Raw genomic sequence first — 17897 nt, 5'->3', positions numbered from 1 at the left:
TACAGATTGGACATGATGGATATTATTGAGTAAAAGAAGATTTTAGTAGCCTCGAGTTTCGAGGCGTTTCGTGCCCAAAGCCCCTTATCATTCTCCTGTCCGGTGTAGAATTGTTAGACGACTGGACGGAGAACTGATAAGGGCCCGAGGGTCACAGAATCATCGTGAGACTTCTAACATCCGATATAGGGGGAAAAACTGTTTGATTTGATGTATGAGAAGGCTTTATAATTTTACAATTTATATGATTGTATAATTTTATATTGACATAATAAACTTGTAATATATTTATATTTATAATATTTATATGATAAAAAGGGAAAGAAGAATATATAATAATAAATACATGTTGTTACCTTTATAAAATGGCAAGACTAGATAAAATAAAGAATGTAAACGCATTGCAAGAAAATATTGGATTTATTATAATAAATAAAAAATACAAGATTCATAGATTTATACACATGGATATGGAGTATCATTCACATTACCAAACTATGAAAATAGAAAATTCTCCATATATTATTTTTCAACTATTAAAGTATAGCCAAAATTATCTGCACATTCTTCCCTTCTCCTTTTGATCTTTCTCGCACTGATTGTCATTCCTAACTTAAGCAAAATTTTAACTTCCAGAAGCAATTCAGTAATTCAATACCAACATTACAAAATTTACTTAATTTAATTTCAACGCGCAACATTTTAATATCTACATTATACACATATCGACTTATATTTCTAATTCTATGTCATTTTCTTACCAAAATAATCATTTAACGACTATCGCACAATGTTTGTCTTTTATCACATTCAGGTTTCGTTATTCTTTGATGCGCTTTGATCAATCTCGTAATTAGGATTTATTTGAATTATTTGTCTAGTGGAATTTTCTATTTTTTTTATTGGATTTTGCATGATAAAAATTGGCTTTGTTTCTTCCTTTTCTGTTAAGAGTTGACTGACACTCATAATCTTCAGAGTAGGTACAGTTTTAATTAACGTGGTATTAGGAATCGATAGATTTGTATTGCAATCTACTTTTGGAAAAATTATAGGATTTTTTGATGGTGCCAAAGATAATTTTTTCTTTGGCATAATAGGCACTTCCGTGGAAGAAAAAGTAGATCTTTTCACTGTTGAAGTCACTGGAATTGGACTGGTTATAGCATCTGAATTTACAGATATTATTTTTGGGCCGAGTATTATACCATTTCCTGTAAAAAATATATGAATGGACAATAAAATTTGAGGAATTATTTTCATATTATTCAAATTACCTTTTTGCATTGCTTTTGTAACCGGACAATCTTTATGAGCCAATAGAAGCGTTTTTAATTTAGCAACCTCCGTTCGTAAAACCTTTATTTCCATCTGGAGTGCTACGTTAGTCTCATTTACATTAGTGACCGTTCTTTCAAGTTGTTGTATCCACGCTTTCCTTTTTGCTCTTGCTCTCATGGAGCTAGCACGATTACGTTCAAGAATTTCTTTTTTTTTCAATTGATCCTCTATCGTTTTACTCCTATTTTCTCTTTTCGCATTATTTAATTCATCTTTCCGAAGATTACCATTAGGTTTTTGATTTTGCGAACCGGTAGCTTTTGTTAAAGTTTGTTTTAATTTCTATATAATTATACAAGAAACATTAATTTTTAAAATTAAAAAATTTTATTTAAATTATATACTAAATCGTACAATAAAATACCATTTTTGCTAGAGATAGTGTAGAAATAGCTGGTTTTTTGGACTGTAATCTTGTATTGCATTGCAGAAGAGGTTCTGTTTTTATAACAACTGTTTGTTGTTTCAAAGATTGTACGTTTGTCGTGTCAACAGAATCACAAAGTGGAATCGCCGATAATTGCATTAATTTTCCATCGGCTGTTTTTAGCAACAATTGAACCTCCTCACCATTAAACGACCTTTATAAGAATTTAATTTTAATTTTTTATTTTGTTTTACTTAATTTTTAATTAAAAGATAATGAACAAATAATTCTATATTTTTTGCTTACAATTGCGAATTGGATTGTTCTTGTAAAACTTTCGATATTATTGGTGTATGCGTAACTTGATCAATAATATTCTCTGTTAATGTTACGTTTCGTTCAACGCTTGATTCAAATTTTTCTTTTAACAAAGTTTGCTCTTCCGTTTCGGTAAGTTTCACAGGAGTACAAACTTCACTATCAATGGTAGTTTTTCCTTCTGTGTTTTTTTCAATTGAAATGCTGCTACATTCTGGCACAGAGTTTTCAGATAACATTTGATTGTTACTAGATAATACGTCTGCAATATGGGGAAATATATGAGGTGTGTGTAAAGTATCATCTGTAAGTCCAGCCTAAAAAGAAATACTTAGATTATAAATCAATATTAAATAGGTATTTATATATATTTTAATTATTTTATTATTTACCTCTGGTACCGTAAGAGTACCAGTATTTCCTGACTCCACTGCTCTTCTAAAAGTTTCTTCAAAAGGATTTACATTTTGTAAATCTTGAAATAATCCAACTTCTTCACAATTTCTGATGAAACGTGTTGGCGTAGGTGTTTGGTCTGCTATATATAATGTATATAAATATTTTTTAGTTCTTTATCTTTGTTTTAGAATATAATTAAATTGTTAAAATTATTTCAATTAAAATTAATCTTTACCAACAAAACCAGTATTCTTAGAACTGTTTCCAAGATTTAATATCATGTCATGTTTTTTCTTGTGAACCAATAACTGATCCTCATCTGTAAAACTCTGTCACAATATATAAAAAAACTATTTATTATTATTTGATATATATATCAAAAATTAGGATCTCATGTTAACGAATAATAAATATTAAAGGAAAAAAAAAATAAAAAAAATCTTAGTTTTAAAAAAAATAAATTCGTTTATTACCATATTGCATCCAAACGAAGAGCAAACAAACATTTTCTCAGTATCTGCCATTGTTAATTGCTAATAGAAATTTTATAATAACAATTTACAGGTGGCATGATCTAATACAAGAACAAAGTCTAAAATGTATGCAATACAATACAATTCGCCAGAAGACTTCATTTCTTTGAAAATTTTTGTATCGGCAACACATATTTTTGTTCAATATTGATTATTTTACAATTTTTAAGTCATTCAAATTCAGATATATGAAAAATAAATAATAACACATACTTTTTTGGAATCTTTTGACACACAGATTCGAATCAGCTGTTTCTACATTAAATCAGTAATCTTTTATTCATAGAGAGTCGAGTTTATACTTAGTATAAGTATTTAGTACATTTTCTATCTAGGGACATTTTTTGTAGTTTAGAGAAACAAAATAAAACCAAGTTATAAATATATTTTCTATGTATATTCATATTTTTATTCTATATAAATTATTTTATATTTTTATATCGCATACATATATATGTATATCTTATATCTTATCTCTTTATTTCTTATATTTTTTGAAAAATATTTAAACCACAGATAAGATACAAAATAGATTCAACATTTAATACATTATTTTATTTCATGTTTCAGATACATCAGAACATTATTTTAACATCATTTTAATGTATTTTCATCGATTTATAATTAGAATGAACAAACAAAGAACAGTGAAAAATGAAAGATAGAGATAAAATTGAGAATCAGTTCCATTTCTTCAAATTTAAAGACAAGATCTTTTTAAATATGAAATACAGAAAGAATAAGAATTGAAGACTAGCAATATCTTTTAAGTATTTTTAAAAGGAAATTTTGACATTCAATAGATGGCGACAACCGTCAATTCTCAGTTCTTTAGCTTTTAATGCTAAAAAATTATCTTTAAAAGGTAAATATATAAAAGGTAAGAATAAAACACGTAAGTATATTTTATTTTATAATTAGATTTGCATAAAATGTTTAAAAAATTTTTTGTTGCAGAAAAATCATCTTCAAAATGGAAGAAGTATATTAAGGCAAGCAGAAGTGAATATTTTACGTGAATTTCGAAAATTTTTATAAATAAACATTAAAAATGTAGATTAATGTAAATGTAAATGTAAATGTAAAAAATTAAAATATAAATAAAGACATCAATTTTTGTGAAATAGTTTTTATTTATTCTCCTAATCCCAAAATTCCTAAATTTACCAATTTTTTGACATTTTTTTTCATTTCCAAGAATTGCCGAAATTCTTCGACTTCTTATCAACTATATTCTCCTGTTAAAAAATCAAATTTTTGGTTCAAATCAAAACTTTTTCTTCTATGCTGAAAAATCAGTATAAAACAGGCAAGTATATTAAATTCTATAATTAGATTTAAGTAAAATGTTTAAAAAAATGTTTTTTCGCTGAAAAATCATCTTTAAAATAAGGTAAGTATATAAAGGTAAGTAAAGGTAAGTATTTTACAAATATTTGAAAATTTTCGAAAATTTTTGTAAATAAACATTGGAAAATGTAAATAAACAAACCCCGAATGTAAATAAACATTGAAAATGTAAATAAACATTGAAAATGTAAATAAACACTCCAATGTTTGAAAACAAACTAATGTTGTAATAGAAACTTTATTCTAAATTTCTACTTTTTAACAGAAGAATATAATTGAAAAAGGAGATTATACTTATTTTGTATTTATACTTACCTTATATATACTTACCTTTCGAAGCTCTATTTTTAGGAATCATTTTTTAATAATTTACTTAAATCTAAAGGACTGGAAGGAATGTAGGAATAAGGTTTTTTAAATAATAAGGTCATTCGTTTATTAAAAAATAATGTTTATTGAATATAATTTACAATTTAAGTTACATATTTTATAATTATCAATTTATTTAAGTATATATAACTTATATGAACTTATAATTATGATTGTGTAGTGTGTTCAATATGTGTTTTGAAAAATGTGTTTACTTCATTTCCAAGAACTGCCAAGATTCCTGGAAAAGTTTCTCGTGCGATCTCCTGTTAACTTTTATTCTCCTGATACGAAATCGTATTGTTGGCCAAAAATTTCAATCTTGTTCGAGACCTTGGGTAATCCCAGGAGTTTGATGTCATTTCTAAGAATCCTGAAAAATATATAAAAAATTTCATATTAATTTTCTAGAATTTTAAAAGTTTTAAGAATTTGACGTCATTTTCCAAAAAATTTAGAGATTCCGAGAATTTGACATCATTTCTTGGAAAAATTTTTCGATCGTCTTCCTATAATGTTCTCCTAATATAAAATCGAATTTTTGGACAAAAATTTTTCTTCCATTAAGGAATTTCGATATTAATCTTTTTCGTTCAATATCTCGTTTATTTTCCATGATATTAAAAAATGCTTGGAATAAAAATTGAATGGTTTTAAAAGGGCTATTTTCTGGTGTCCTCAATTTTTTTATAGATAAACTCATAAAAAACTTATCGAGTCCAACTTTATTTTTTTAAATAGCATTATATACTTTTTAATGCACTAATCTATGCATCTTGACATTCTCTATAAAAATGTATAGGACCATTTATGGTGAAAAACAATTAGTTTAAAAGATATTTAGTTAAATTTAATTATTTTCTAAACTATAAGTTTTTTGCTATATATGTCTTAATACTTTTTTATAAAGAATGCCAGGATACATCAGCTGGAGTATTAAAAAGTGTATACTTTTATTTAAAAAAACAACATTCACTTTAATAAATCCTTTACGCTTCTATATATAAAAAAATAAATAAAAACAAGATATATCCCTCTCAAAACCATTTAACTTTTATTTGAAACATTTTTTAATATTTCCAAAAATAAGCGTGATATATCAGATAATACTATACGGACATCCGGTATAATATATTACGTAATCGGCTATTAAAAACAATCGAGATATTTCAAATAATAAAAATACAGTACTCAATGGATTCTTGAATTCTTAAAAAATTAAAAAAAATGATAAGAAACGGACTAAAAATGACAGCTTTCATCTAAATTTATTTAAATTCTGAAAAAAAAGGCTTTAAAGGTGTAAAAGAAATGGCAACGTTAAGAAAAATGGTCAAAAAATGAGTACGATACATATATGATAAATGTAAAAAAACTCCTTTTAAGTTATGTCCTCCTAATACAAAATCGAATTTTTATCTAAAATTTTCGTTCTTTCGAAATTCACTTGGACAAAAATTTCCAAAAATTTGATGTCATTTTTAATAATTTCTTTACTTTTCTTATTATATAAAAATATATTTATGGCATATAACCGTAATAAAAGATCTTGTGTTGGGAAGAAATTCATTAAATAAGAAACTCATTTAAATATTACGATATTATATCTATTTATTAATATATTATATTATTTATAATATATTTAATATATAATTGGATCTATATTCTTTATTATAAAAATATAAAATTTCTGAATATTTTATGACTAATTTGATATGGCAATACTGATTTAAATTTATTCAATGATGATTTTTTTTATTATATATATCTAGTGTTTTTATTGTGAATATATTGGTAATTTTAAGAATAGTTTTTGGTCTTTATGTATATATTTATGTGTATATTTATTTTAGAATTCGTAAAGATGGAAAATATATAAAAATTTGTTAAGCAAATCAATAATATTATTTTATTAAAGTTATTAAACTTTAATATAGAAGTGTTACACTTTCAATATCAAGCCGACATTTAATATATAAAAGACGTTTGAGGTTATAAAGGTTAGAAAATAATAAAATATTTAAATATTTTCACAATAAAATATATATAATAAAATAAAATTTAATAATCATCGTAGAAATGCAAATTTATAAAAATATCACTAAACTATTGCTGTCGCGTAAGTTTTATAATGGTTATTTCTTTCTATCGTTATTTCTCTCTTTAAAAAAACTTGTGTTTTTATTAATGTTTATATTTTTGCAGCATATTCTATATTTAAATCGGCACCAGCAGTTGGAGTAAAATCATTTAAACCAGTACCTAAAATGGGTATTCCAAATTTATAATTTAATATAAAAAGAATTAAGTTTAAAAGATATATTTATTACATATTCATATTTTGCAGATGTCGAATATCCTGAACGTAAAAGGCTCAGAGTTGTGTTAAAAGTACCTCAGTATCCAGCTTCTATAAGACCTTTCAAAATGCAGAAAAAATTGAGATTAATGCGTGGTCCAGAATTATATCATAATACCCTTTTACATAAACAATATGGTATAATAGTAAGTATGGTATAATAGTAAGAGAATAAATCATGAAATAAAAAAATTATCCATACGATTGATCAAATATAAAAAGATATATTTTTAGGCGACTGGTGGTGGTAGAATGAAATTTAATCACTTTGAAATGATCCGTATGACAATTTTAAGAAATATAGATTATAATAAAGTGTTTGCAATATGGAGAGTGCCTAGCCCTTGGCAACCAATAACTATGAAGGTTCTTGTACAAATATATATATTACATTAGTTGATATAAAATAATAAGTAGATTTGCTGAAATTTATATAAAAAGAACTAAAATTTAATAAAAAATATATTGTACAGAGTCATGGATCACGAATGGGTTCTGGTAAAGGAAATATAGATCATTACGCTACTCCGGTAAAAGCGAAACAAGTTATTATAGAAGTTGGAGGAAACATTGAATATTTCGAGGTATATAATATATATATTTTAACGATTTAATTTTTCATCAATTATTTTAATATAAATATGACATTTTAAATAACTTCATTAGGTTAAAAATATCTTAAAAAATATTGCGAAAAGGCTGCCATTTGACGCTAAGGCAGTTAATCAAGAAATTATGGATAAAATGGAAGCGAAAAAGAAAAAAACAGAAGAAGAAAATCAAAACCCATGGACTTGGAAATACATAATTCAAAATAATATGCTCGGTTGCAATAACTGGATTTCGAAATACGACAGAAAATGGTTTAATGAATATATTTAATTTAAAAATGTATAAATAAATGTATGAATATTTAATTATATGAAAAATAAATAAATGTTCTTAATATATTCGTTTATAATTATTTATTATTCCTTCCTCTATCCTATTCCCATTTTATCAATGCGAAAAATCTTGTTAGATAAGTAATGCGCTATTACTTACCTCTTTTCGAACTATAAATTCGTATTTTCATTCGTTAAAAATGGAGGTGTGGAGTTGGAGTAGAATTGGAGCAACACCGATGTGTTACAATTACAATATTTTATATATCTTTGATGACGGTTTGGTGGTAACAACAGGTAAATACTACATATTGTACATTGAGTAGGCGATAGTCGTATCTTATTGTTTAATTAGCGTATCGTTTATTACGCCGATACCGATGGCGATGGCGACGTTCACCACGACGGCAACCCCAACGACGAGGCGAAATACATCGAAAACAGCGGTAACAACAATAGCAGCAACAACAACAATCTCAATAACAATAACAATAACAGCAACGATGATTATGATCGTGATAGAATAAGGATAATCATTTTTGTAATACAATAAATACAGACTTTACAATAAATACAGAAATCGATAAGTACAAACTTCCTATCGCATTTTACGGATAAATCCATGCCAGCTAGAAGAATAATAAATAGAGAGATCAGCGAGAAGATAGTGATTCGCAACAGCATCGTCGATTATTTGGAATTGTCGTCGTGGATGCGATCGTCATCGCCATCTTCGTCGTGTCTTTTTCGCCGTCGCCGTCGCCGTCATTGCCGTCGACGCCTCGTCATTCGTATTCTATTTTATCCGCATTTATCACACTTAACGTAGATACAGCGACATCATGTCTGAGGAATGTGTGTGAATGCAGAGTCAGCATTGCGACGATATTCTATTACAATATATGTATATATATATATATAATATATATATATATAATATGTATATATATATATTATATATTTATAATATAAAATATATATATATATATATTTATATATTTATAATATAATCCTCCCTGATCGATGGGAACTTATCAAAAATAAAAAAAGGAGAAAAGAGAGACCGGCAGTTTCGATTTAAACAGGGCAATCCCCTGCGATTGCTTTCGTCTCGAGGATCAGCGAATTTTGTTTTAAACAAAGCTCCTCGAGAGAGTATTATTATTATAAAATTCGGCGCTATAAATTGCAAAATGCTTTCATGCTTTCATATAATTTTATATCCACCAATTCACGATCATGATTGAAACGATCGCGAGAGGCATTCCAAAAACGATCGAACGAACGAAACGGATAAAGCTGTAGAAAGCGAACCAAGGAACGTCGTCGTATCTCTTAATTTTATTATTATTATTATTATTATTATTTTTCTTTCTTTCTTTTTTTCTTTCTTTCTTCTTCTTCTTTTTTTTTTTTTTTTTTGCGATTTTTCAACGAGAAAAATAAGGAGTTGCGCGTGTATATACAATGTTTTGGCCGTAGCCAGAGCTGGAGGAAATAGTATTCTAAGTAAAAAATAGTAACTGTAAGATCGTTTGTACGTTGATAGTGTAATGGCGAATCGGGGGCGGTTTCGCTTATTTTCTTTCTCTCTTTCTTTCTTTCTTTCTTTCTCTTTTTTAACATCGCGATAAGCGAACATTAAACAGCGTTCGTTTCGCGCGAAACAAGCTCCGCAAGCTCCTCCACTATTTTCTATCGTAAATACTATTTATTTCCGGCTCTGCGTGGGATTCCTCGTCCTACTTTTCGACTCCGCCCGACGAGGACGGGATTCCCTGGCGTATGATTAATTAAGGAGTAATTAGCGCGTCTCTCACTCACGGTACTCGATATGATTGATTCGTTTAACGTCCCGCCATCTCGGATGGGCGAGGAGTCGTCTTCTAGATGCTCCTCGAGGGAAAAGGGAAAGAATGGCCACGGGCAGAGCTGCGAATACGGCGCCACCACTTCACCCCGCCAGACGATTCGAGGATACGTGTAGTAGTCGGGCGAAAGGCAATGTAGATCGCCGATGTTTCGCGTTTATTATTAATATTTAATAATTAATGCATTAGTTACGCTATAAGACTAGATTTTTTTCGGCGGGGTATCGTTACGTTGTCTGCAGCATCCTTTAACCCTTTGCTGTATATCCTCCTCAATTGAGATCCAAAGGATTCTCAATTCGAAATTGTCGAATTGTTTGAAGATAAAGGAATGTAAATTTAAATTCGAATTTAATATCTAAAGGTGCGATTTAAATAAAAGATCAATCTCACTTATCGACTAATTTAACGCAAAGGGTTAACATGCATGCATGGCCCACACGTTGATTAAGCGCCTCGACGCTCTAGACGCCGACTCGAGCGCCTTTTCTCTTTTCTCATTCTGTTCAACGGCATTACATCACTATATCCCACGCTTGACATGCTAACACACAACTTACAGATACATACATACTTAGACACGTAGTCCTTAGATGCCTAGATATAAGATAAAGTGATCCTTTAGAGTTTCGTGGATTTCTCTACGTATCGTATCCCTGCGTCATCTGATCGATTCGATTATCTAATCGTTCGATCCTCTTTTACACATTTTACACAATTCAAAAGAGAGGAGGGGGAGGGAAGAAAAAAAGGAAAATCAATTCTATCGATCTTGAACAAAGACTTTAAATTCGGATTTCTTCTCGAAAGAAAGAAGAATTTCTTTCGGCGGATATTAAACGGATAGAAAATATTTACGTACGTTTGCTCCGACTTATGTAAATACGTACGTGATCGCAGGGAAGAAGGAGACGTACGATTGGATTCGCAAGAAGAAATCAAATCGGTGCGGAAGAACGAAGGCTATAAGGTGTGCGTGTATTTTGCATATCTCCCTAATGCATTCTCTCCTCTCTTTCTCTCTCTCTCTCTCTCTCACACACACATACTCGTCTGTCCAGTCTCTCTTTCTCTCAAGTATACAGGTGTGTGTGTATGTGTGTCTGTGTTTATGTGTATGTATACATATATATATATATATGTGTATAGACGAACATGAACGAAAACGCGTCTCTAACTAACGATGGCACAGATGCGATCGCGCTTGCATTCGCGCGAGGAAGCACGTGCACCGACTCGCGAAACGTTTAAAACGATCACTCGCGATCGATGCCACGTACGCGGACACAATTGCGGAATCCAATCGATGGGGGGCGGATGGTGTAATAATTAAAAGCGATAATTGTATCGTGTTGGGCCGCAATTCGAGTTCGTCTCTAAGGAAATTAGCGTTTCCCACTTCGCAGCTCGATTAGATATAATAATTTATAAGTCAATAGTCGCGACGAATCGCAATATAAAGATTTCTTGTTTCTTAGTTCCAACGAAACTCTCTTTTTTCCTTCGTGTTTTTTTTTTCTTTTTCTTTTTCTTTTTTTTTTTTTTCCAGATATGTTTATATATGTATATATACATACATATGTATATATACATACGTATATATATATATATACACGTGTGTGTAAAGAACATATGATAGCGGATAAAAGGTGAATTTGATACTACTTAGTGATTGGAAAAGTGATTATTGTTGGAAAAGTGTTCGTACAAAACGAAAAAGATTAAAAGTAGTAGAGGGGGGGAAACGCTTTACGAATGGATAGAAAGGTGCACGCGGCCCTTTTTTTATCGCGTTTCCGTCTTTATTCGAAGCGGTTTTTAAAGACGCGCCGATTAGTTTGCTCTACGAAGTAATATGCCATACAAATTTGCGATCTTGTAAATCTGTTGTTTACAATCCATAATTAACATGCGTTCAGATCGCGTTTTATATATATATATATATATGTATATATATATATAACATATATATGTACACAGTCTTACGAAGCAAGAAATTTACAAACATCACGACGTACGGACGATCGAATAAATATTATTACGTTATTATTTTTCTTTTTCTCCCTCCGGCGAAAATTGGAAAAGTAAATCGGCCCTGTTTCCGGCATCGGTTCGTCTCGATATCGATCTTATAACGGTCTCCACTCGACTGGTGGATAATTTACGGTCGGGAAGACTCGAGTGAGCGAGCGATTGTTTAAAAATAATACGATAAAGCGAGTGAAAACGAGAGAAGTTTTCGAGAGAAAAACAGTTTTTATCTTTTTTTTTGTTAGGAACCGACGGATAGACGGATAGACGGAGCGCGGATGAACATAAAAGCCGCGGAAATACGAATAAAAAAGGACGAGGTATATATATATATATATATATTGGTGGTTGAGGCCAGAAAGGATCGATCTCGAGACAAAAGAGCCCGGGTTTTTGTCCGGCCACTTTTTCGCGAATGCCCCGTCGCATGGCAGGAACGTGGCAGCCTTCGTTCGATTGCCGCGAGGAAAGGGCTATATCGATACATATATATCGATAGCGCACGGAGGCGGAAGCGAGGATCGGCGGTCGATCGATCGATCGATCGTCGAGGAAAGAGAAAGAAAGCTGGTCGAATCGAGCGCGCGATCTACCTATCCTACCCCTGCCACCGGTCATCACACCTTTTTTTTCTTTTTTAAAGCCTCTGCGTGTGTATACACGTGTGTGTGTGTATGTATGTGTGTATGTATGAGAACGTCGTATGTCCAACGTTGCGTATTACCTTTACGTATTATTACTCGATTACTCGCACTGAACACGCGCCTCTTATAGCTTGCGCTCTCGCGTCTCTCTCTCTCTCTCTCCCTCCCTCTCTCCCTCTCTCTCTCTCTCTCTCTTCGATATTCCTTTCCCGTGTATTCGCATGTATTCGTGTATTCGTATGTCTCTGTGTGGCTCGCGTGTCGATGCGTTTTTTGCGCGATATTCTTGATGTGCTGCTAGGAAGCTGACTAGATTATAGCCTATAGAATACGAAACGTCCGGAGCGTCGTTTCGAAAGCGCGGTGGCCCAAGCCCGGCCACCGTGGTTCTCCATTGCGAAAACGGTGCTACGCGGCGAGAGAGGAAGCGGAGAACGAGGCCGGGCCCGGATGCCTCTCCTCTCCAATCCATTCTCAACGATGGATCCGGGGTTTCGTATCGATCTTGACTACTCGGCCTTCTTCGAGGCCGAACGCCTTTACCTAGGCGTTCGACTCTTTCAAATTGTCGAAGTACTGCATGATCTGGTTGTAGTCCATGCCCAGGTTCAGGTCGTCCAGTGCAACCGATTCCTCTTGCTCGTGGGACAAGGACGCGGACGAGGAGGAGGAGGAGGAGGAGGAGGAGGACGAGGAGGAGGACGAGGAGGAGGAGGAGGCGGCGGAGGAGGACGGAGAGGAGTTAGGCGGTGACGAGGACGACGAGACCACGGTCGGGGTAGACACGTTCATCGAGGAGGCGACCGCGTTCGTCGAGAACGAGGAGAACATTGGATTACCGACGATCGTCGCCCTCTTCACCTCCCTTCCCCTCACGTCCTTCGTAACGTGCCTGTTGTCGTCGTGATTCGCAAGCTCCACGAACTCCTCTTCCTCCGCGTCCTTTTCTTTCGGGCTACCAACTCTAGCTTTACCATGCGGCTTCATATGATGAATCTGCTTGCTGTGCCGTTGATTGTTGTTCCCGTGTTGCTGGTTCACGCCCGCGCTCCCGCTCGATGCCCTGTGCCGGTGTTTCCTCGGCGTTTCCGGTACCCGCACGATCACGCCTGTGTTCCTGTGCGGCGGCACGGGCGGCTTGTAATCCTCGTTCCCGTTGTTGTTGGCCGTCGTCGCGCCGACAGGGCCACCTTGCACCGCCGCCGCCGCCGCCGCCGCCGCCGCCGTCGTCGTCGTCGTCGTTGGACCCATTGCTGCGGCGGTCACGGGTATCCCGTGTGGCGGTAGGGGTGGCGGTATATCGTCGTTGCTACGATTATTTATACACCGTTCATTTCAAACGTTCTAGTTTTCTATTTCGTTAAAAGATAAACGAATAAACAGATGGATGGATAAAAAGTAATTTGAGATAATTACTCATTCCGCGCGGAAGTGACGGTGGACGTGAGCATGGATGGTGGAGTAGGGATCGTGGTAGCGGACACAACCGTGGACGGCTTCGACATTTGTTTCGCAACGAAACTGTTTCGCGGCATCTTGTCTCTCTTGCAGTAAGTGGTCGTATCGATCGGCCCATTCGATCCGTTGCTACGCTGCCCAGCCGACGGTAGCTCGATATGGTTCGGATTGTCGAAGCAAGTGGCCAGTTCACCTCCTTCTCCCTCGTTTTCACCAGCCAGAGGATTGCTGGTCACTCTTACCTGGAACAACGGAACGACTGGTGGAACGGAATGGGATTCTCTCCTCTCTTGACGATCCACCAATGTGAATTCACTCGCCAAGGAAAGGGAGATGTATCCGTGATGGATCATTCGTATAAATATAATACCTGTTGCGGCCCGCAGGCGGCCCTCTCGAGGGTGGCTCTCCCCAGCCATACCCAATCGTGCGCGTTCGTTGTAGACTCTCTGGGAGGTCTTCTCCCGGACGCCAACTGGTTGGCCGCAGCTCTTGCCCTCGCTGCTCCGGATAGAACGGGAAGCGCGGAGCCGGCTAACGGGGAATCCGGCGGTTGGGGCTTGAACTTGCTCGCGTAGACCACGCAGGAAACGACGAAGACGACGATGGCGAAACAGAAGGCCGCGAGAAGGACGTACATCCCGATCTCGAGCGGACTCATACGCGCCCCTCCGTGGTGCCGTATCCCGACGCCGCCCATACCTCCTGAAGACATGCCATTAGCTATAGCGGTGCGGTGCTGCCGTGCCTGCACCAAAGGTTCGTGCTCGTGCTTGTGCTCGTGCTCGTGCCCGTTCTCGTCTTTCAGCGGTAGCCCTTTGCACAAAAAACAAAGAGACAGAAAGAGAGAGGAGAAGAGTGAGAAACGGTACTGGTAGAGTAGAGAACGCGGCAGCTACTGTGGCAAGCCGCGTATACACCAGCTGCCTGTCTGCGGAAAAGCGACACACCACCAGCCTCATGCACGGCAATGGACCTTGTGCGCGCTGACAGGTCTACGCTACGTCAAACGCGTCTTTCGCCTGTCAGTTCGCTGCCAAGGGTCGAGAGGAAAGGGGTCGAATAGAGCGACGAGAAAAATGACGAGAAGCACGACGAAAGTGATACGAAAAGGGAAAACGGAAGAAAGGCGGAGGATGGTGAAAGAAAGCGGTGAGAAAAAGAAAAGAAAACGATTTTTATCGCGATCGAGGCGATTCGTAATCGATAAACGAGGATATATATATATATATATGAGTTAATCAAGTTGAAGCGCTACTAAAACGTTCGAGAACGAAAGAAGTATACGCGATGTACACAGGCATATAGACCACGTAGGATGGAACAGGATCTATTTACCGATTAAGATGTCGTGCAAATCGGGCGCCATCTCTCCCCTGCTTGTCTTCCTCTCCCTGTGATGATGGGAGCCGACCGTTCCACCTCCGTCGTTCTGCACGAATTCGGGTCGGTTGGGAAGATCGCTCGAGGCAAAGTCCACCTCGACGTTGGCGGAAGCGGTGGCAAGGGTGGCGGCGGTCGCCCTTTGAGACCCTTTCCCAGACCTCCTGCCGGTCAGACGGCAGGCATCCGCCAGTTGAAGACTGACTCGTAACAAATCGCCCCGTCCCTCGCCCACTGCGATCACTCGCGGATGATGGGAGGCCACCATCGGGGCGAACGCCACCACTTCCGGATCTAAACTCTCCACCAACAAATGATAGTCGTTGACGGCGATCTCTCTCAGCGGTGTTCTCGTACCGTCCGAGAATTCCACGTCTATATCCAACAGACCCTCCTACGTTTCATAGATCGTACGATTGAGAAATTTCAGGTTCGTCGAGTTCCATTTATTTTTAATAAGAAAGAAACGCCGCGTTGTGTGTGTGTGTGTGTGTGTGTGCGTGTATATATATATATATATATATATATATATATACCTGATATTGAGCGGTCAACTTTCTCGTGACCGACGTTTCCGCCACGTATCCATTCTCTATAGCGGTATCGGGGCTGATGGTCAGTTGTAAGCCGGATACCACCCTGACGGACAACCTGGTGATCGCCACTCGATCGTTGCCCACTCGTACCTCCTTCGCGCCGATCACTTTGCTCGTGATCGGGGAAAGAACCTGCACTTCCGTTCTCCCCACCCCACGACCCTGGACGATCCTTCCTTGCAACAGATCGGCGATCCTTGGATCCGAAACGCGGAGCATCCCGTTCACCAGATCCGTCACTCGTAGCCAAGTTCGACGATTCACGAAATAGGAGACCCTGCCGGAATCGTGGTCGGTGGCCAGGAATCTCGCGTGCACCTCGACCGGGCTCTGCTGGAAACGGAGCCTACAATTGGTCGACGGCCCCCTATCGATGGAGTTAATAGCGTCCCAGTTATCGTTCCCGCGAAATCTCTCTTCCTGCTCGTCCTCCTCCAGGATCACGTCCGCGTCCTCGATATCCATCGAGGTGTCCTCCAATTCCGCGGCACTCCTCTTTCTCGTCCTCGGCTCGCTCGATCGCGAGAGCGTAGAGTTCAAACTGCGCTTGCTTTTCGTCCCCGCTACGTGCTCCTCGGCCACTTTCCACCCTTTGATCTGGCTCAATCTCGTATCTCCCACGGTCATCTCCAAAGGAAATTCCGGCATCCAAACTGTGAATTTAGCCAGGCCCGTGTACGTGCCGTATTTGACGAGGACCGAAGCGTTGCTCGAACCTCGTATCTCCGTCCCGTCCACGTACACGCTGCTACAAGAGGACGATACCTGTGAAAAAGGATATCGTATAACCTCTTTCCCCTCTCGAAAACGACCAACCCACGTACCTTGAGCACACTCTCGTCCTCCGAGTGGCAGGAGGATTGCAGGGTGACGTCGGCCACGGTTCCCGCTTGGCTCACGATAAACACCTTCATCCCCTGCGATACTTGCCGACCGGTCAACACCGCCGTGTTCATCACCTCCCAGTTCTAGAGGCGAGAACGAACTCGTATTAGAGCGCCGATCGCTGCTCCTCGCCCCTCCCTTACGCGACGTTTCAGGAAAGGGCCGATCCGAGGGGACGGGCGAGGATTCGTTTCAGCCGAAGCTTTTGTTTGCCCCCGAGCGGGCGACAGCGTCGGAAAAGTTTGGTATTTCGTCGAGCGATGGCCTCGAGTGAAATGGAAAAGGGCTTTTAAAGGGCCTCGCTCGGCCTAGGCGAATCTATTCCGTTTCATGCCTGTCTATACGCGCCATTCGCCATACACGTGGATCGGGTATGAAAGTTATTCTGCGCGCGGCCTGTACATCATACCCTCGACTGGCGTGTGTATGTACTTTAGAACGGCGGGCGGGCGGGCATCGTGGGTGGAAAAGGGAGCGACAGGACGGGAGGGGACGAGAAGCCATTTCCAAGTTGGCTTCCGTACAGCCCGCCCTTTGGAAGGAACATCAAACGACTCGGATATTGCAGCGAGGGAATTTAAATCTCTGACCCCGAGCGGCTCTCTATCCGCGTCCACGTACACGTACCGCTTGTCTCCCGTTTTCTACGTGTGTGCCCGTATACATATATATCCCTCTATCTATCTCTCTTTCGATCTCACCGATGAGCTCGATCTTAGGGAAAAAAATATTCCGAATCCGGTGTCTCCATCGGATATTTTTTTTCCTCCCCTCTTCTGATAAAATATTCCCTCCACGGCCGCTCGATATTCTCTCGATTCGCGAATCGGATCGAAACGGATGTCCCCGCGTGCATCCTTCTTTCCCTTTCCTCGACCGTCGGATGGAAAATTCCGTTTCCTCCAAAGGGGGTTTATTATCGTTATTTTCCTGGTCGGTGGAGCTTCCTGGTCGCTCGAGACAGGGGATATCAATTAAATTAATATTTAGCGATCCCCGGTGGGAAAAGAAAAGTGGAACGGATTGGATCGAATTTCCGGCGTTGTTGCCGCTTTTGGCCGAGTCCCATTCAGTCGACGCGAGAGAAGGCTGGTTTTAGAAATTCGTGA

The 17897-nt window shown here is 37.3% G+C and overlaps 3 protein-coding genes across 4 annotated transcripts in view; 1 reads left to right on the top strand and 2 right to left on the bottom strand.

Moving 5' to 3' along the window:
* Window positions 1-401: 401 nt before the first annotated feature.
* LOC122714345 (cyclic AMP-dependent transcription factor ATF-2) lies at window positions 402-3152 on the bottom strand. The gene is made up of 7 exons (XM_043935606.1): window positions 2899-3152; window positions 2661-2754; window positions 2419-2564; window positions 2015-2343; window positions 1706-1922; window positions 1278-1623; window positions 402-1214 (listed from the first exon to the last, which is right to left on the bottom strand). Exons 1-7 carry the CDS (start codon window positions 2947-2949, stop codon window positions 811-813), a joined length of 1587 nt encoding a protein of 528 aa, XP_043791541.1. The 5' UTR covers window positions 2950-3152; the 3' UTR covers window positions 402-810.
* Window positions 3153-6506: 3354 nt separating this feature from the next.
* Window positions 6507-7984, top strand: LOC122714340 (39S ribosomal protein L16, mitochondrial). Its single transcript, XM_043935602.1, has 7 exons — window positions 6507-6677; window positions 6755-6796; window positions 6883-6948; window positions 7025-7182; window positions 7271-7402; window positions 7510-7620; window positions 7703-7984. The coding sequence occupies exons 2-7, from the start codon at window positions 6757-6759 to the stop codon at window positions 7916-7918; spliced, it is 723 nt and encodes a 240-aa protein (XP_043791537.1). The 5' UTR covers window positions 6507-6677; window positions 6755-6756; the 3' UTR covers window positions 7919-7984.
* Window positions 7985-8164: 180 nt separating this feature from the next.
* Window positions 8165-17897, bottom strand: part of LOC122714337 (transmembrane protein 132C) — a 54319-nt gene continuing 44586 nt past the window's right edge. The window contains exons 5-10 of one of the 2 annotated variants that reach the window (XM_043935596.1): window positions 16728-16871; window positions 15844-16668; window positions 15263-15701; window positions 14295-14740; window positions 13883-14166; window positions 8165-13775 (exon numbers count right to left, since the gene is read on the bottom strand). In XM_043935596.1, coding sequence (XP_043791531.1) covers window positions 13010-13775; window positions 13883-14166; window positions 14295-14740; window positions 15263-15701; window positions 15844-16668; window positions 16728-16871 — 2904 coding nt within the window. In that variant the 3' untranslated portion in view covers window positions 8165-13009. The remainder of the gene's footprint in view (window positions 13776-13882; window positions 14167-14294; window positions 14741-15262; window positions 15702-15843; window positions 16669-16727; window positions 16872-17897) is intronic. The other variant, XM_043935597.1, reaches the window with a different exon arrangement.

Source organism: Apis laboriosa, unplaced genomic scaffold, assembly GCF_014066325.1.
Source record: "Apis laboriosa isolate Shangri-la unplaced genomic scaffold, ASM1406632v1 scaffold29_cov151, whole genome shotgun sequence".
In the NCBI taxonomy this organism is placed as follows: Eukaryota; Metazoa; Arthropoda; class Insecta; order Hymenoptera; family Apidae; genus Apis; species Apis laboriosa.
Note: the sequence above shows the minus strand (reverse complement) of the source record. Positions and strands in the feature narration are given on the sequence as shown.